Below are 19943 nucleotides of genomic sequence, written 5' to 3' on the forward strand. Positions count from 1 at the left end.
AAACATTTTGAGCTGATGTTATTTTTATTTAGTTCCCTCTGTGAAACTTCCAAAGACAGATCTTTGACTGGCAAGGTCATATCAGGGGATGAGGGAGAAATTGCCGTCCATCTGTCACTGTCTGCATGCACACTCATACATGAGGAATCCACTTGGAGAGCAAAGCTGAGTATTCGTACGTTAGGAAATTGCTTTATTAAACTGCGCTGGCAGTCCCACTCCAACTTTGAGTTACGTGATCATACACGCTTTTTCATGAGGTTGTCTGTGCTTTGGAGGGCTCTGGTGGACCTGGTCAGGCAATGAATCGGGAGTCTGCACTGTCGAAGGCTCCTGCCTGTAGGATTCCCCGGTCTTTTGTCACAGAAGTCAGAAGGCGCGCTGCAAACGAAGTGGGACGTGAGGGGAGCCCGCCGTCCCTCTGCCACAGATTTCCTTTCTGGAGTGTGGTAAAATGCTTCCACCAACTTTTGAAGTGGTTGCTAATGCCCTGTTCTGAATTTTTGGGATTCCTCACGTGAATCCCTGGAGACAGACTCGTGGCCGTGCTAAGCCCCTGTAGCTCCAGACAGAGTGAGCAGGAGCGGTGCTTCCAGCCAGCGCCCCCAGCCAACCTTTCTGTCTGCTCAGGTCCAACGTGCTGAACACCGGGCTCCCAGACTCACTGTGATCACGTTGGTTTTGGCCTTTCCATCAGTGGAACGAGGGTAATGCCTCCCTCTGACCTCCTAGGAACGTCACGTTAATGTGGTTACACGGCACCGAGCTGTAGCGGTGTCGTGTACTCTGAGATGGGGCTCAGAGCTCGCGTGCAACAGATATTTCTGCATTCAGCACAGAGTTTGAAAGGTATACAGTCAATAAAAGGGACACACTTTCTCCCTAGGACCTCTCCTCAACCAGCAGTCCTGGTTTCTTTTATTCTTAGGATATTCCATATTTTGGTACGTTCAGAAGTCAAAAGATCAGTAATTCTCAGCATACTCTAAAATTCCTGGTACTTAGAGCTCTAATACAGGCAAAGGCTGAAATTAGAAGGGAGCCGTGGGACAGACTTTTCCCATGCTTACTGAGCCAGAGCCATTGATGCAGGGATTTCTCTCCCAGGCTAAAATCTGTCATCGTTCTCTGGCACAAAATTCATTTAGCAAATAAAAGGAGACCTGTGACCTTCGTGTGTGTACATTGACTTGGGCTAACTTGCAAGCCCCACCAGTACAGTCACCTCATTTCTGTTTCATACAAGGCTCAGTGGCTGTTAAAAACGATAGAAGTATTTTGAGGTTACATTACCCGGAGAGGGACCTCGTAACAGCCTGTTTGCTGAATCTGCAAATCATTGGGAAATTAAGATAGAGAAAAATCTACTAAGTAACCTCACCTGTTCCTTCAGCCCCTAAGGTGTGGCTCCCTACAATATTATATGCTGTTCATAGCTTTGTCCAGTCCCCTTGTAAATTGGATTTCTATACCTCGCCTTAAGAAACTATTCCATGGTATGAGGGCTAGGAAGTTTCTCCTGGCCTTCATTCGGCCTGTGGTTTGTTTTTTTTTTTTTCTCTGCTTAATTTCATGTCGTTACTTTGAATTTTGGCTGTGAAAACTGGAAGCATTTCCAGTTAGGAAAGGTTTAAGTGTCCCGCACAAATGCGAGAGCTGACAAGTGTTTTGGCAATAAGGAAGGGGAGGGAGGTGTCTGAAAGCACAGGTCATGGCCCTCGGTGCTGGGATTTCGGGAGTGTTAACTGGGTGAAAAGAGGACTTGCAGAGTGCAACGAGCAGATCCGCTGCCAAGGTGGCCAGGCTAACCGGTGTGTCTTTTGTCTTGCAGAAGATGAAGCCCATAGTCCAAAGAAGACGATCTACCCCTTCTGCCATTACTAAAGCTCTTGGCAAGTCCAAGTGCCATTCCAGGTAGAGGAAATGCCTTTCTGTCTCCTTTTTCCACCTTTCTGCCTATACAGACCAAAATCAAACTGGTTTCCAAGTTCATTGAACGATGTGAAGGGCAATTTGTTTGTGGATGGGTATGGAAGAGTTTCTTTTGTACTGGAATGATACCGTGCTCATGCGGAGGCCCTGCTTCCCAGGCAGAGGCTGGACATTCGCCGTGCTGGCGCTGCAGGCGAGGTCCCGAGAGTGGGGCCGGGGCTGGCTGGCAGAGCACCCTTCCACCGTCCCTTGCGGAGCCGTTCCTGGCTGTCGGGGCACGACACGCTCTGTACCGGCCAAGCGGGACCGGGCGGCAGAGCCTCCGTCTCTTCCTGACCGCTCTCCTGGCTTTTCTCTCATGTGCCCTGGCCCCCATCTAAGTTCCCCCTCGACTGAAATACCAAGCGCTCGCCACAAGCCGAGCTCCCTGGTCCCCTAGCGGGAGCTGAGCACTGCTCAGCACCACCCCCTCCTCCTCCCGCAGCGCCGTGTAACTGCCAGGCATGGATAAGGGGATGCCACCCGCCTTTCGGCCTTGCTTGGGTAGCAGCCTTATAAATAATATCTCCTGAGTCATTTGCTTAGTTTGATTTTTTTTTTCCTGTGTAAGAAGGAGATGATAAAGCTGAACTGATTGACATTTTGATCTGGACCAGCCCTCCTGACGAATGCCCCCTTTGTATCACACCATAGGTAACAGTGCTCTTCTGAAGCAAGCGTGTGGAGTCAGTCTCATAGGATCATTTGAAATAAAGGGCAGGACTGATTTTCGTTCGGTTGTCTTCTGACCGACTTACGTGGCTTCTTTGTCACCCCCCCCTCTTCTAAATTGCACTAAAAAAAGTAGAGAGAAACAAATTCTTGACTTTATTTGGCTGGAGAACATCGTTGCGAGGGAGGGAAGCTTTAGACGTTTCCCGTGATGGATTGCTATGAAGGGAGCTGGTTCTATGCCATCTTTGCTTAGGCCACCAGAGTATTAGTGGGACTCTTTTGCTATCCTGCCGTCGTGTTTACAAAGCTGCGTAACTCTTCCAGCTTTAGGGAATCCACTGCGGAGCTCGTGTGATGGTGAGGCTCCCACTGCTCGACCGGCGCACGTAGAAAGCTTTAAATACCAAGTTTAAAGGTGTTTGAGCTTCTCATTGCAGGGGCAACAGATGCATAAGCCGAGAATTCACTTGCCAGTGGCTGCAGAGTGGCGAGGAGGGAAGAGGGAATTTCTGCTTGCAGGAGTGCGGGTGTCCCTGTCACCAGGGGACCACGTTAGAAAAGCAGCTAATGGCCAGCGTTATCCTTGCTCCCAGGAAGTCAGAGGGGCCCAGTTACGAGGCCAGTGGAAACGGAGTTGGGCTAACAGTGTCAAAAATACTTCTCTTAAAGCCCACGTGTGTTTTCATGCCAGCGGGACCTGTGGTCGTGCCAGCACTGCCGGCAGCAGCCCGCAGCAGCGCCGAGAAGGTGCTCTGGGAGGGTGCTGAGGGGCAAGCGGGGAGATGAGCGCCTGGTGGAGCTGGAGAAAGGAGCTGGTTTGGTCCCGACGATGGCTTCTTGACTGCAGTCAACATGCAAAAACCCTCAGGGTGTTTTGGAAATGGTCAGCACCTACATCAATCTCAGTGGAAACAAGGTGCTGGACTGCAGCCAGGCAAACCGGAATCAGGTGGCTGGCGTTGCCATTAGATGAGTACATGCAGCTCATTTTTTCTTTGTGCTGCAGCCCTTGCCTCGACAAGCAGTTCAGTACGGACAGAAAACAGGGGCAGAGACGGCAGTCCCGCCCCACGGCAGCCCAAGCAGTGCCACGAGCCAGCGGCTGCCATGGGGTTTCCGTGTCCTTTTCAAGCTATACGTCACACACATGTGCAGGAGATAAGTGTTTTACCTGAGTGAGAAATGGCTCAAAAATGGATATTTAAGCGGCTTAACCTCCCCAGATTTGGTATAGGCATTTAGGCAGTTTTCTGTTTGTCTGAGGCTGGTAAAATTAATGGGGCAGAGGCAGGCAAATGCAGTCATAACAGAGCAATGTGGGCAGCGCTGGGAGCAGCGCGGGGCTATCGAGCTGATCCAAAAGAGTCCAATCACAAACCCTTGTGAGAAAAGCTGCTGACAAAGTCTTCTTTCTTCCTCCTCCAGGGAAACTACCCTTTCCTCTTCCCATTCAGAAAATGGGCTGCCCAGTGGGTTGTTCAGCAGCCCAGGCTCCACTTTCATCCTGGATGAGCGAGTACAGCTAACCGTGGGCCTGCAGACCCAGGAAAGACATTTGATCTTGTTCAGTGATGTGCTGGTCATCGCCAAGTCCAAGTAAGAGGAATTTGCACTCGCTCCTCCCCAGGACGTGCTGTCAGAGCTAGGCTCTGAGCTACCTGCGGAGCAGGCATCAAAACAACTCCTCCTTACAAATGTGGATCTAAAATCTGGCATCTCCCCCTTCCGCCTCCAGACATTCCTCCTGGTATTAATGTTTCCCTCCATTTTCCTGAAGGAAAAGGTTGCCGAATTGGTTTTGCCCTTTCCCTTATGTGGCTTCTTGAAGAAATAGCATGAGGGCAAGAAGCAGTAAGGACAAAAAACTGACTCCTGCTCTGGCTATTTCTGCCACACATAAATTAAGAGCTTAGGTGACTTCAGTTATTACTGAAGACAATAATTAGCCTAAATCACCGTCTACCTGCACGTGGCTTTAGTGAATCACGTTGCTCTAAGCCACAGCTGCCCCACTGCAGCCACCAACCCCAAAATCCACTTGCAAAACTTTCTTATAGTGCCTCCACATGCCCAGACATTTGGTTGGGGGGGCTTGTTGCTGTCACTGCATCTGCGTGACTGGAAGGTGGCAGGACCAGGCTCTGGAGGTCTAGATGTTAGGATCTGGCCTAAGAAACCCATAATTTGAATTGCAGATCCTCCTCCAGCCTGAAGCTGAAGAAGCAAGTGCATCTGAGTGAAGTATGGACCGGCACCTGCCTCAGCGAAGTGACAGAGAAGAAGATGGGTCCCGAGAACTCGTTTGTCATCGGCTGGCCAACCATCAACTACGTTGTCACCTTCAGGTATCACCCATCAGACACCAGACCTCCCCCTGCAGCCTGGCAGCCGCCCAGGTCTCCCATGCGTCAAGCGAGACAGTGACTGAGGCTATAGGGCCCTGAACTCTGCAGCGCTTCTCCCCATTGAGTAGAGGACTTCCACTCACATTAGGCAGCGTGGTAGAAACTCAGATGCTGGGAGACAGTCATCTTAGAAAGGTATCTGCAGGTTGGTCTCTGAGAGCCTTTTAGAGGACCAACCCTTGCAGGTGTTGTCATAGCAAGGGCTAACCCTGCTGCAGAGCATCCTGGAACATCGCAGCCAAATCCGCCACAGCAAACCAGCTTGTGCCATCATATAACTTACAAGCCTGTTGCTTCAGCACCTGCCAGCAGCCATTTCTGGAGGAGATTAGCCCTCGTTTGAGAATCTTCCGTTACGAAGGACAGGTTAGTTAGGTCAGTGAAAAACGCCACATGGCCTTGTGCCAGGATTAAGTACTTTATCCACTCCTAGTGTGGCGTGGACAGCTCCTGAGCAAACCTTCCTCCTGCAGTTGTCCGCCAGGGTGTCCCAAGCCTGCAGCGACAGCCTCTAAAGATGGAAAGGTTCTTCAAGATGGGTCTGCACAAGCAGCCCTTGCTAAGCCCAAAACCAGAAATGTAGGGGAGCATGGACCAGGCTAGAGAGTAGTTTATTCACCAAAAAACAAGTGACCTTTTTATTGCCTGGAGCTCAGCCTAGCCTGGCTAAAATGCATCTAGAGCTGGTACATCCCCAGGGACCTCAGGTCACTGCTGGCTCCAGCATCTCTGCTTCATACTCCCCTTGGCAAAGCAGAGAGGTCAGCAGCCTTCAAGGGCTGCTCTGTCCTCAGGGGTTCTGCTGGCACAGCGAGGAAGGGCTGATGTGGCCCGATGCGTTTCCTTCTGTGGCGCAGCTGCCTTGGCGGAAAAAGAAACGGGACCCATACCGTGGTTTCATACGTGCTGCCGCACCATTTCCAAGGGTCGGGATGGTCTCTCCCGGGTGATGCATTCCCAGCCTTAGGACGCATGCTCTGCCATGCAAGCTGCCGCTCGTGTCCTTGTCCAAATTCAACAGCAGTTCCATTTCCTTCACGTCACTGAGACCTGGGCAACCCGTGTTGGCAGCAGAAGCTTCTAGGGACGGCAGACACTGGGAAGGAAATAATAGGAGAAAGAAAATAGCAATTAAAGGTCACTGCAAAAATAAGAAAGGCCCACAAGATGAGTTAATCCCAACATCACGGAAAGATATTCGTCCCTTATCTGAACACTCGCCAGCCTGGGCAGGAAACGTAGCCCGGTTTGTTGCTGGGATTTTTTTGTTATTATTATTTTTTTTATTTGTTAAAATAGGACAGAAACAGGAAAGGACTGTGCTTTTGTTCCAGGGCTTTGCAGGAAGGAACTTTGACTTACAGCTATATATAAATGACACTGGGTAGAGTTTCCAAAGGCTGTTACCCACTCAGCACTTGTTTGATGATCTGCCTCCCTTTTTGTCTTCAGCTCAGCTGACGTGAAGGAACGGTGGCTGTCAGCATTACTCTGGTAAGTGACGTGCCTTTCGCCCTCCTCTCTAGTGGTTCCTCTGCGGTCCTCAGGGACATTTGTCATGCTAGGTGTCCAACTGCCCTCTGACTTTGAGCACCTTAAGTGTCTAGCTGGAAGGTGTTACGCTGGACGCATCTCTGCGTTGCACTACTGTCGTGTGGGGTTTTGCGAGTCTGGGGCCTCAAAGAAAGATAAAGAAGCCAGTAAGGGCATGGGACCACACTTAGGAACATTGCACGTTATTGCTACTGTCGTAATTAATCTGTATTTATTATAGTGCCGAGGAGCAGGTCCCTTGGACCCCTTGGATCCAAACCTTAGGGTCCTTCTCAAGTTTGTTTGGGAAATTATATTCCCACCCCTTTTCTTTGACTTTCAGGCATATCAGTGAGGTAAAACAGAATGAATATCTGAAGAATCTAACCCTTCAGATCTGTGTGCTGGATGCTGACAACTGCTCTTCTGTAAGTAAAGCCAAGAACCTGCTCATCAGACCAGCACAAACTGTGACGTAGCCAGACCCTTACCAAAGAACAGTTAATTCTTAAGATTATTCTTGGCCTCTGGCTTCTCTCCTCTTTTCCTTCTGCTTCACTTCATAACCGGTGATGGTTTGTGGTTGAGTGCCCAGTCATTCCTATTTTCAGTGCAATAAGTTGACGATATTGATGATGAGAGAGTGGCGTGTTCTCCAGAATTAATTTAGGGGAACGTGTCCCAGTCTCTTCATATTAATAACATACGTTCCTAGGCTTCATGCCAAGCTTGATGGGTCACATTTACGTCCTGGGGACTCTTCCCTCGGAGAGCGACTCCAGACACTCGTGGTTTATTAGCGTTGTGCCGCATTCACCCTTTGGAGCAACAGTGGCACTGCTGTCACTCAGATGCTGGTGTGATCAAATATGACATCTGAACACCACCCGGTTTCTACTGTGCGAACTCTTTGCGTGGAATAATAAACCTGTGATAGAAGAAGTAGCGGAGAACAGTTTTCACGATGTATAGCCATCACCCTTAACAATGATTCCAGGGTAGTTCAAATTAATACAACTCTTGTAAGCAAAAGTCAATAGACAGAGGAGCGGCATTTTCCCCAGATTTTAAAGCTACAAGAAACTGCAACCAAACTGCATGCCGCCCTCGCAGTGTCCTGTGTTTTCTGTTTTCCTTTCTAGACTACCGCTGTCAATGTGTCCAATGTGGAAACTGCGGAGAGTGTGATGAAGAAGACCCTTCTCCAGCTCGGACTTCCTGTAAGTGGCCGTTGCACAGTCTGCCAGATCTTAGCTCAGGGGGCTGGTGGTGTCTGGTTTGCAGGACCATGCAGATGTGGAGAAGTCTAGCTTTGCTGTAGCTAACCAGTAAGGCATTAATACTCTCTGCACTACAAGATGAAGCAATCTGTTTTTGTGGGTGCCAAGTATTAGAAACGCAGACATGCTTACATGCCTACATTAAATTCAAACCTTGTACAATGAAGTCCTTTGGATTTCAGAGGACTTCAGTGCTTGCAATCCAGCATTGGGATTGAGCCAAGCTTCTCAAAGGATTGTGAATATAGCCATGAAATACTGAACAAACCAGTGATGATATCAGATGAGCCTTGCCCATTGCAGCGCTCCAGCCTTGCCCATTACAGTGTTTAACAGGTAGCTTTGATGGTGTTCCAGTAGTTTAATACCAAGGAAGGTTGTGGAACACGTTGCTGAAATAGGCCAGCAAACCATCATGTGGGTTTACATCCTTCTGGCTCTCAGTCTTTTCTTCTCCCGAACCTCTCCCGTTCCACTCCGTGTCAGATAAACTGATCCAGAGCGCCATCCCTCCCAGCCACGTGACTCTCCTGGAGGTGGCCATGCACGTCTGGCTTCTGGGCCTGTTCAGCCCTTATCTCCATCTGTGGAGTGGAGTGCAGCCTCGTGGACCCCCACCCTGGCCCCCATCACCTGATATTTTTCTTTTCTGTGTTCCTCATCCACCAGGACAAGACAAGTGAACACCACCTCTGGGTGATCTCGGGAAAAGATGACCCTGCTTACCCTCTCATCGGTAAGAGCTCTCCCATTTTCCCTCAACTCTAGCACCATGGGAACAAGTGATAAATGGTACTGGTGTGCGTGGCAGAGAAACACCTCAAACATTCCACTCTTCACTTAAAAAAGCAATTGCAGGGGGACTGTTGGTGATGCGAGGTGTGACATTAAGCTGATGTCAGGTGGCACTTGGCTTTTATGGGCTCAGGATCCACATTTAGCCAACACATGGTGACATACTGACAGCGTGTGCTTGCACTAAGGAGCCCCCCATTTCACTCCAGCCAGAGAGGAAGCAAGGAAGTACGCTGATTTACCCAGCACCTAAGCCAAAGCTGCTGGGTGCACTTGAACTGCTGCTCGCTTCTCTGACAGATGTCCCCATGGGGCAGCCATTGCTCAGGCTGCTTTGCCCTATGGCGCACTGCTTCAGCCACGCCAAACGAGCGATCTCTGCGTTACCTCTGCACCGCGTTATCAGTGATAACCTGATAGATACACCCCCAGGCTCTCCAAGGAAGTCTACGCAGGTTGGTTTATTAAAGAGATCTTGCTCCAGAGGCCGCGTTGTTGTAGTAAGACTGTATTTCTAGGGCTCATTAGACTGCACATGTTTCTTTGTTGGTGTTTATTGGTGTTTTCCAAGTCATCATGGCACATGCTTACCTTTTGTATCCATCCAATAGACACTAGACTGCCATAGTAAGCTAACTCCTGCACAGAGCCATGCTGTAAGCATTGTTATTTTGTTATTAACAGTATTTTGTTAGCCTATTAACGACTTAAACCCAGTTAGTAGTGCTTTGTTGCATAATGGTCTAGAGAGCTCCTGATGAAGAGTGGCTGGCCAGGTTTAGCTGGATGAACTTATTTGTAAAGCGATGACCATCTATGCATAAATGTGCCTTGGCCTCTTTAGTCCACAGGTGGAGGTTGTGAGCAGCATTGCTTAGAGGCCCAGCTTCATGGGGGCCATTGGATGTGGGTGCTTCCTCCTGCCCAGATTTTTGGAGTTGTTGCCACATAGCTCTGCATCTTCACTTGGTCTTTACATGCCTCTTTGCTCAACAGGGCACGAGCATCCTTTCAGCATCGCATTGAACTGTCTCCGGGACTCTGCTGACCAGCAACAAGGAACCAACAATAACACCCTCCTGGCTGATGGGACAGAGACTTCCTTCCTCGATCAGCTCCCAAAGGAAAAACAGTGTCAGTTTGTCCTGAAACCCAGGCTCCAAGCTCCAGTGCAGCTGAGGAGAGGTAGGGGCGGCAGGAGAGCATTATGACCAGGCAGAGACTTTGCTGCTTTCCATGGCAGTGCCAAACTCTTCCTAGCATCGTACACGTATTCCAGAGAAGCCGTCATGCCCGAGTGTATGCAAAGAGGAAGAGATTGCAAGGGGGCTAAATTTGTCTGTGCAGATGTTCAGAATTACCTTTCAATCCTTGATTAGCTTTCAGCTGCAAGCCATGCTTACCTGGCACAGAGAGGAAGGGTCCCTGAAGAACAGTCATTGAGTAAAAGCAGTGCTGATGGTTGAGAGATGAACAAGTAGTTTCCCTGCTGTGTTTTATCTGACCATCCCCACTAAGAGTGTAGTTACTAAACGCAACGGTAGAAGGGCCGTGCTTTGCTGGGCGCTCGCCGCCGCTGCAGACGGCTCTCTGGCCGGTAGGAAGGGCAGGCGGGTCAGTAACGAAGGTCTGTCCGTTCTTTCAGAGTCACTGCAGAAACACACCAAGCGGAAGAAGTCCTTGATTGACTGGGCCCTGCGCCGCAGCACCAGCACCCCCACGGGCAGCCCTCCCTCCCAGTCTCCCACCACCCCGCGGAAGCTCTTCGGCCTGTCTCTGTCCTCTGTCTGTCCTGACGGGATCCTTCCCAAGCCAATCATGGTAAGGAGCAGCCTAGACTGTTTGTCCTGACACAAACTTGATGTGTTTAGCCCAGAATTTAAAGTTGCTTGTGGTATTTGTGAGGAATGGGTGTGGAAGACGACCAGCATTTGCCTGTGATTCAGATCTAGCTCAGTAGCGGGTGGAAGCATCCCTCTCCTGTGTGGTCCGTATCCCTTTGTGCGCAGATGTCCGTCCTGCTCCAGCGGGTCTCTCCAGCCAGGTCGTCACAAGCTGACAAGGGGCAATGTCAGTGGACGCTGCCGTGCTACATATCCTAGAGCTCATTCACTATAAGACTCCACTGGGCTCGCACTTGCCACAGGATAAGTGTACCCACATGAACTGTAGCTGCAACCTAGCTGACAGGCTCTTGTCCCCGCTTAAATGATGATAAATCTCTCCTATGTCTGTCCTCTTCCTGGTACTGACGAGGTCTTATGCTAATTATGTTATAATATGTGAGGTATAATACACACAAACAACAGGGCAAAGTGCTAGGCTCCTAAGCACAACTGGGCTTTCTCCTAGGACATGCTGCTCCTGCTGTACCACGAAGGTCCCTCTACTAGGGGCATTTTCAGACGTTCTGCCAATGCCAAGACTTGCAAGGAGCTGAAAGAGAAGCTGAACTCTGGAGACGATGTCCAGGTGGACGGCGAGTCGGTCTTTGTGGCTGCAGCTGTCATCACGGTACGTGCGCCGAGTGACTCGGTGGTCTGAGCAAATCACACCTTCCTTGAGGAAGCCACGTCGGTCTTTATGGGTAGGGAAGGTTGGGGGGAGCACAAAGCATTTTCCAGCAAGGCAAATTCTCACCTGAAGGCTTGGTCCATCAGAGTGCTCGGAGGTGTCTGCCTGACCCAGCGGAGCTTGTTTTCACACGCAGATACGTGCAGTGGCCCTCGGGCTGGTGTTCCGTTCTGCACCTCCCTGTACAAAGCCTCCACAGGCGACACAGCAGCGCGTACCTCCAGGGTGACGGTGGTATCTGCACCGTGCCCAATAACACGCCGGAGTCTGGCTTCGGCAGTTCCGATGCCGCGCTGGCACAGGCACGACGCCCTTTGGTGACCGCAGCACGGGCTCTCTCTGTCCTTTCTGGACACACAGATGGGACTGCAGGGAGATGCGGGAGGACTGGTGCCATTTAAGCGCAACTGCCCTGCAAACCCCCCCAAACAAGAGAGGCCATGCTTAAAGGAGCTGGCCTGGTTCCTCTAGGCCCTGAGCTGGCACCCTCTAATCAGCCAGCAAGCCAGAGGGAAAGTGGCTGCCGAATCCAAGTGGAGGGGTTGTGGTGGGAGAGGGCTTGCAATAAGACCCAAGGTTTAGTAAGAAAAAGCCTGTCTTTGGCACTGGCAATTAAACGTGGTCAGAACGATTCAGGCACCCAAAGGATCAAAGAGCATCCCTGTTTCTTGCTCTAGTTGGCCTGACACAAGAAGCTGTTGGCTGGGAGGGTATTCAGGCACTTCCCAGCGCAAGAGATGCAAGTAGTTCAGTAGTCCCCCGAGAACAAAACGGCAATCCTCGTAGCTGAGGAGTGTTCCAGACAGGACTATGCGCAACCTTAGCTGTGAGTCCTTTGCCATGGAGATCGGCCCTGTTCCGGAGCAGCGGCAGGGCAGGAGGCCTAGAGCCCTGAGGCCAGCTTGGTGGAAGCAGGGAGGGGAGGAAAAATGTCTTGTGTGATGTCTTGTTTTGTCTTGTGCTTAATATGAATAAACAATGACTGTATGCATGGTGAAACCAAAGCAAGGAATTCAAAACTGACCAGACTGCTCTGCATATATATATTTAATTCAGGATTTTCTCCGAAATATACCTGACAGTGTTCTATCCTCAGGCCAGCTTGGTGGAAGCAGGGAGGGGAGGAAAAATGTCTTGTGTGATGTCTTGTTTTGTCTTGTGCTTAATATGAATAAACAATGACTGTATGCATGGTGAAACCAAAGCAAGGAATTCAAAACTGACCAGACTGCTCTGCATATATATATTTAATTCAGGATTTTCTCCGAAATATACCTGACAGTGTTCTATCCTCAGACATGCACGGACTTTGGATGGAAGCTGTGGACACGGAAAATCGGGCACATAAGATTGAAGCTATCAAAAGGTTCGTAAAAGCCTTTGTAAAAGCTGCTTTTGGTGGGAGAAGGGGGAGCATGCAGCCCTAGGCATAGACTTCATCTTCTGAGACACCCCTGGCAATGCTCCAGGCCACAGTAGAGCTGTGGCTGATTGCCAGCGTCACTGGTCAGGACATTTTTCTGTCAATGGTCTTGTATGAGCATTGTTAACATTTCTGACCCCCCAAAATGTCATTAGAAGATTCTTTTCTGATGACCAGTTCAAAGTGCCAGAACCAGCAGCCTGAAAAAGCACAATAATTCAGCCACCAGGAGTACATCAAATGTCGGTGGAATTAGACTCTGAACAGCAGTAACTTTTTTCTTAAGTGCACAAAGCGAAGCCGATCATTGTATGGGCAGTTAGAAGTAGCCCTCCCAAGATGGGGACTGGCACCTTGAAAATGCCATTGCTGCCCTGAAACTGCTGCCCCGAGCCAGAACAGTCTATCGGCATCCTGTGGGACACACAGTACGTCAAACCTCTTCTTGGCAATGGCTCAGCTCAGTTTTTGAACCTTAGCTTTTGGCCTGGGCCTCCTTCCCCCATCGTCTCTATGGCATGGACACAGGCAGTGGCATCGTCTCGTGTGCTGCTGGCCTGAAGCTGTCTGCATCTCCTTTGGGAAATCGTTGTTTTGTTGAGGCATTATGGACTTCTGCCCACATGTTCTGGACCCAAGTCCCTTGGTCTCTGTGACCAGAGCGGGTAGGCAATATGGATGTCAGGCTGTGGCTCTCACGTAATTTGGAGTGAAGCAGTCTCACTTTACTGTCAGATGTGAATGTCTCAAACTGGTTGCAGAAGGGGGCAAAAGCTTTGGGAAGCAACTTCTGACATTTGAAGAGCAGATTTCTGTGAACAGCACCATTTTCCTTTCTTCCCTCTCCCTGAATAGTCTAGTCAACCAGCTTCCGGAGGCCAACCTCATCTTACTCAGACACCTCTTTGGAGTCCTCCATCATATTGAGCAGAATTCTGGCGTGAATCAGATGAATGCCTTTAACCTGGCTCTTTGCATAGCACCCAATATGCTGTGGCTGCCAAGTCCCACTGGGCCAGAGGAGGAGAGCAGGTCTACAAAGAAGGTAATCATCTTTCACGGGTTGGGATCAGTGACAGTGCTGGCTGAGTGGCATCCGGGCTTCATCCTTTCCCCTGTGCACCTGTGCCTGTGCTGGCGGGGGAATTTAGCCACTCCGTCTATCCAGGGGGGAAAGGGAAGTGGGGTTGCTTTGCCAGATGAACTTCCTGCATGGTCAGGCAAGCACAGGAAAGACGGAGCAGCTGACGTTAGATGCTGCCACTTCAGCTGGGTCCAAAGCCATCCTGCAAAGTAAGCAATGGACATGACCCTGCATCGGAGGGGAAGTGTGCTTGCTTCTAGCTTTTGAGGTATTATCAATAGTAAGGAAAGTGTAGAGTGTGCCATACCCGGCTCGCTGTGCCAGTTCATGTAGCTCACATTCCTGCCCCGGGTGTAGCTCATACGGGCACATTGCAAGGGTCTTAACAGCTTCGTGAGCAAAAGGTTCTGTAGGAAATGACATCTTTGTCAAGGGAGAAGGAACATTCTGGGACTGATCTGACTTGCTTTATACAGCTGGCTGTATTTTCATGGAACTGACTCTGTAAATTCATCTTTGCCAGGTGGCCTTGTTAGTGCAGTTCCTGATTGAAAACTCAGGAGAGATTTTTGGAGGTGACATTGCGTCCTTATTTCAAAGACCAGACAAAAAGAAGTCCAAAACCTCAGAGGAATCTCTGGGTAAGTTGGTGGTACTCTGTCTTCCAGAAATTTTTCAAGTCTTGTAATAGGTAAATTCCTCATGCAAAAGATTTTGCTTGCCCTTCACGTCTCTTCCAAGGAAAAGCACGGAGAAGCAGTTGGGTTTGGTTTTCCCTTTGCCTGTCGGGCATAGGCAGGAAGCGAGGGCAAAGCAGAGGGCTGGGGTGCTTCACCCCAAATGTGTCCCTGAGGACAGTTGTCCTTCTCTGTGATTGCTGTTCAGCCCATTCCAGCCATCACAAGATTTTAGGGTAGCCTAAGCAATGCAATGTCCCGGCAGTCTTTTCTTCCAGATTAGTTCTGTAAAGCTAAACCAAATGGTTGAATGGGAGGAGATGCAGTTGTCTCAGTTATCTGTCCTATGAACACAGGCCAGTGGTGACAGCTCAGGTCAGCAAGGCAGGATTTTTGATATTGTTCCCAGTCCTGCTCTGGTCCCTGTGAAACTAACGGCTCGTCTTTGCTTTTCCATGGACTTGATAATATTTCTCTGCGTTGGTTGTAAGGTACTACATGGGGTTAGGAGACAGAGGCAACAAACTGATTTGTACTCTCTGTCCCAGGCATAGGCTTGGCTCAGCATGATGATTCCTCTGATGAGCTGGAATTTTCTCCTTGTGACCCAGAAGGACCAAAGCACAACCTGGTACCTGAAACAGATGCCATTTTTGAACCATCCAGCAGCTTGTTACTTGACGAGGATCAGGAAGACTGGGACTTATTCAGCGAGATCACAGCCTGCTACCAAAGCAAAGCCGGGAAGAACACCAGTGCAGACAGCTACGACCTCCTGGAAGAGGAGGGCTCCTTCTGCTCCATCGGCTCGATACGCTCTCTCAGCCCGGCCAGGGACCGGTGCTCATCAGAGCCCAGCGTCTGCCTCAGCTCCCAGCTTCCCGCCCAGAGCCATGAGCCGGTGGCCCGCCAGTCCAGCTGCGATGCCACCATCATGCACAGCCATACGGACTACATCCACAGGCTCAAGCAGCTGCAGGTGGAGAGCCAGAAGCTGATTGATGAAGGCCTCGGCCCCGGGGGTAATAAGGCCAAGCAGAACTTGTGGCAGTCACCTCAGACCAGCTCCAGGGTGAAGCAGCTCAGCCTTCAGAAATCCAGCGCGTCCAACAGGTCCAGCTTCTCTAGCCTGTCCTCTACCACCACCTCCCCATCTGCCTCCTCACTCAGCTCCTTAGACAGTGCTTTCTCCTACTGCTCAGAGTCATCAGCCATTAGCCCCACAGATGTCTCATCCTTGCCGTTCATGTTCGGCACCTCTGCCAGGCTTCATGCTGTGTCCCCCAATGTTGCCAAGAGGTCCTCGAAGGAGTGGCACAAGTCCTTCACGTCTCCTGTGCCTTTACATCCTTGTGGCCTGGACAGTTGCCATGAGCATGAACCCAAGGCTGCAGAGAGCAGTCATTGCTTTGGAGAGAAGAAAAGTTTTCCATCTGCCAGCGGAGCTGCTGTGGAAAGCCCACTGACTGACATTGACTGGGAAGAAGAGGAGAGACAGCAGAGTTGTGCAGGGGGCCCTGGCCCAGGGCTCAGGAGCCAGGATTATACCAAAGAGTTTGAACAGAGCCCTGAGCTCCCAGCTGCCAGCCCAAGTGGCGAGAAATCCCCACAGATCGGCCACCAGCAGCACAGGGAGACCGTGGCGAAGAACATAGAAATCAAAAGCATTGATGCCTGCCCTCCAAGCCAGGAAAGCCTGAAGCGCACCAAGATAACTTTTTACGTGGCCCCAAATAACGAAAGCTCTTGGGGGTCTCCGGTGGAGGAGGAAGGGGAGCGCTCCAGGGCAAACACCAGCAGCAGCAGTGAGCAAAGCCTGTGCAAGAGCTTGCAGGCTGTGAGCGTCCATATCCCCCAGACAGTGTTCTATGGGCAGAATACCCCCCTTGTCCTGCAGTCCAACTCCAGGCGCTACCACCATGACCCAATGCTCCCGCCCCTGCAGGCAGAGCACAAAGGGAGCCCCCAAAGTGCCCCTGCTCCCGTGGAGCTGGAGAGCAAGCCAGCGGAAAGGGCGCAGGCACCAACCCCAAGCAAGGGCTTCAACACGTTCAGCCACACCATCCGCATCATCCTCCCTGCTTCCATTCGAAACACTGTCAGGGACTATTTCAAGCACGATGAGACCAAGACCTGTCCCATGGCTGAGGCGGCAGCGGTGGAGAATGAACTCCTTCGGAGCAGAGCGGAGTGGCTCAGGAGCCAGCCACGGGCCGAGGTGGCCGCAGAGGAGCGTGATGCCGTGGCCTTTGCAAAAGAGACGTTTGTCTAGGGCAATGGAGGTGGAAGAACTGAGTACTTTTTGTGTATGATGTGCAGCAGAAAATATTCTGTAAGATATGACCAGGGTGTGAAGAATCTATCAGGCTGCATGGGGCAGTAAGTGTAAAGTGACACTGATTTGTATGCAAAAAAAGTCTAGCGGGCTGAATGCCACCAGCCCCTCCCTGTCCCTGAATTAGCTGACCTGTACAGGGTCTGACTCCATTTCTTTTTAAAGCAGGGAAGGAGAAGCTCTGGTTTATTTTCTCCAGTCAGCTACTGATGTGTGTGGCTGACCGGAGAAGCGGGACAGCTAATGCTCCATCACAATTAGCTAACAAATCTTTGCGCTTGCACAAAATCCTCCACTATTCACTGTTAATCACCACCACTCATCCAAAGGGAGACCTTCTGCCTCTCCGTCCTAGAAATCACTGCTGCCTCTCTCCACTCATCGTCCCGCTGGTCTCGCTCACTGTCTGCGTTCCTTACTGCTGGAGGCTGGGTTCTAGGAACACCAGTGGAGTCCAGCACCCAAAGCCCAGCTTTCACTGACAGACAGCATATGTAACATTTTAACCACAAAATTGCTTCCCCCACCCCCCACCCCTGCAGTTAATTGTGCATTGATTCTCTCATCTCATACTTCCCCCCAAGCCAGCGTTTGACAGAACCACAGTTACCATACAGGGTTTTAGCACTGTCATTTTGGCAGGGCTATAACTATTTGTCTCCTCTAGTGTCCTCTGGGAGTAGCTGGTCCTTTTAGTCCTAGTAAAAGGTGACGTCCTATTTCTGTAAGTGATGGTGACAGTTCAGAAGGCCCTTCCCAGAGGCAGTGTGGAGGGGGCAACTAACCTAATTCCTAGTCGTACTGAGAGGGACTTAAGCAGGATTTGGCTGTAGCATGAGGTCAAGGAGTTGTGGAAGTTGTCAAGAATGCTGTCGAGCGGGTGCAGAAGCAAAGCCCCATCTGGCCAGAAGGGTGTCAGACAGCCCGTCGGCTGAGGCTCGCCAGGCTTCGACAGCGCTGGTGCTGTCGCGGAGGAGCAGCGAGTTCCCGCTCAGCACAGTGCGTGGCCCCGCGTGCTCCAGCAGGATGGAGGTTGGGGGGGTGCCAGGCGGGGATGCGCCGAGCAGGCTGCGTGCCTCGCACCACTGAAGAACGCAGCCAGTGGGCGCGCGGCGCATCCCCGCCACGCCACTCAAAGCCATGCTCAGAAGCACCGTAGCCATAACGGGACTTGCTTGGAGGGGTGCGATGCCACCAGCTGAGCTCTAAAAGCAGCTGAGAGCACCACATTACTTTGACAGGCGTTAAGAAAACGATGGGGAAAGTCTCAAAGGTTCGGGATGGTTCATTTGAAAGTTATGTGAGAGGTTCCTAAGGTGGTTTCTCTCAGGGAGAGACACTCTCCTCCTACTCGATTAATAGTGAGTGGGTGAAGGATGAGAGACATGCACAAATCCCACCGATTGAAAGGGAGTCCCTGCGGAGTAAGTGCCCCCTGCAAGCTGCTGCGTGGCCACTAATAGCTGCTAATATGGTAATAACCTGCCGCAGTTCAGTCCTTGCACAGAAGGGGAAGCCACCTCTGTAAAGTGATGTAGCAGGTATCAGATGCCCCCACTCACCTGCCAGGTGCCTGTGACAGTGCCGGGACGCTGGCCCAGCACTCCAAATTCACACCAGCAAATACTGGGGTACAGGAGAGCGGGGGAAGCCCAGCGCCCACTTCCCAAGGTGTATAGAGTTTGATTTGATATATGCAGGGTGTTTAATTCTCAGATGTGGCCCTCTGTGTCCCAGAGCACCCTGGTGGCCCCTGGATGACAAAAGGTGTATATAATTGCAGTACAACACCACGCCAGCCCCCGCCATCGTTGCCCTCACACGTCAACACTGACAAGGCATTCACAATCTTTTTTCCAGAGCTACAGTTGTAACTATGTCAATAAAAGCCACACCAGTTTGTTTGTCTTTGTCGTGCAGTGGGCGCCTGTGTTCCTTTGCCCTGACTTCCCTCTCTTCTGCGCCTGGGGGTGGTGGGTGCAAAACACCGAACCGCGCCACGAGCCGCACGTGTGTCCCGCCCCAGATCTGCAGGGCTGGCCGTGCTGCCGAGGAGCCCTCCGCCAGCAAACCAGCTCGGCATTACTCTTATTTGTGTCTTTTCAGGAAGATGAAACAGCACTAAATATTACGAGGAAAGTCTGTCTGTACTTGGAAGAGAGATGATTCTGTGTTCTAAATACGCTAATGGATTGTAAACTGGCCCAGTGGCCGGGCAGACTCAGTTCAAGCAAGGGGGACCTGGACCAAATGCAGAGTAAGAGCTCACGATTTGCGTCACCTACAAGAATTACGAGCAAGTGAGATTTGTTTATAGAAAGACTGAGGGAGGCAGGGCAAAGCACATTTTCCTCTTCTCATCTTAGGCTGCCTAATATGGGCGCATTTCCCTGGGTGCTTGCTCTAACCCAGCTCTCTATTAATGAATTTGCTTCATTTAAACCAAAATAAAATCCTCCAAAACCTATCAGAAAAGACAGCACAAACCACTGGTCCCTTTAGGATTGTATGGCTGCACGGCAGAGGCCGGGTGCTACTCATGGCAGAGGGAGCCTTGGCTCCCCGGAGGGCACAGGGACCTTGCGAACCTGCTGTGTTCGCCTATGCCGGAGCGTGGGACCCTGCAGCATGCCTTTCCATCGGCCCAGGCAAGAATGCAATTCCGAGAGTCCAGCTTGCTGGAGACCAAGGTGCTCCTCACATTTTGGCACCCAATCCTACATCCGTTCAGTTAGCAGAATTGTTCCACTTTCTTCCCAGGCCTTCAAAATACAAGCAGCAAATTAGAGATGTCCTAGGGATAGCGGACTGTGAAACCTGTGAGCTGTGCCACCATCCGTCATGCTCCAAGCATAGTTAAGGAACAGGTAAGTGCCCTAATGTAACGCCCCATCTCTAAACCCCCCCTCGGACTCCTGGCCATAGTCCCCACAGGGCTGTACCATAAGGACAAAAATGTCCGGAGCTCCTGGCTTCTGCTGAACAATCATGCCCAACCACTGCTTTTAATCCCAGGGAGCGTCGGGCCGCAAGTGTAAATTGCCCAAAATACAAATTCTGACTTAATTCTTGTGAGAGCACCCTGCTTCCCTGTCAGCCCCTGGCAGGAGACGCCCAGGTCACCGTGCCACCCGGGGCTGTGGTTCACCCGCACGCCCCCAGCAGCTGCGGCCCTGCTGTCACCGCGCCCC

At 51.0% G+C, this 19943-nt stretch overlaps 1 protein-coding gene across 1 annotated transcript; it reads left to right on the plus strand.

Moving 5' to 3' along the window:
- The first annotated feature begins 1834 nt into the window (after window positions 1-1834).
- On the plus strand, window positions 1835-16806 carry LOC104122409 (rho GTPase-activating protein 20). Its single transcript, XM_009634528.2, has 14 exons — window positions 1835-1914; window positions 4072-4242; window positions 4842-4991; window positions 6504-6545; window positions 6928-7012; window positions 7727-7804; window positions 8534-8600; window positions 9656-9844; window positions 10305-10480; window positions 11012-11173; window positions 12490-12599; window positions 13512-13701; window positions 14264-14381; window positions 14966-16806. The coding sequence occupies exons 1-14, from the start codon at window positions 1835-1837 to the stop codon at window positions 16687-16689; spliced, it is 3342 nt and encodes a 1113-aa protein (XP_009632823.1). The 3' UTR covers window positions 16690-16806.
- Window positions 16807-19943: the final 3137 nt, after the last annotated feature.

This window comes from Egretta garzetta, unplaced genomic scaffold (assembly GCF_000687185.1).
Source record: "Egretta garzetta isolate BGI_Z169 unplaced genomic scaffold, ASM68718v1 scaffold512, whole genome shotgun sequence".
NCBI classification, from domain to species: domain Eukaryota; kingdom Metazoa; phylum Chordata; class Aves; order Pelecaniformes; family Ardeidae; genus Egretta; species Egretta garzetta.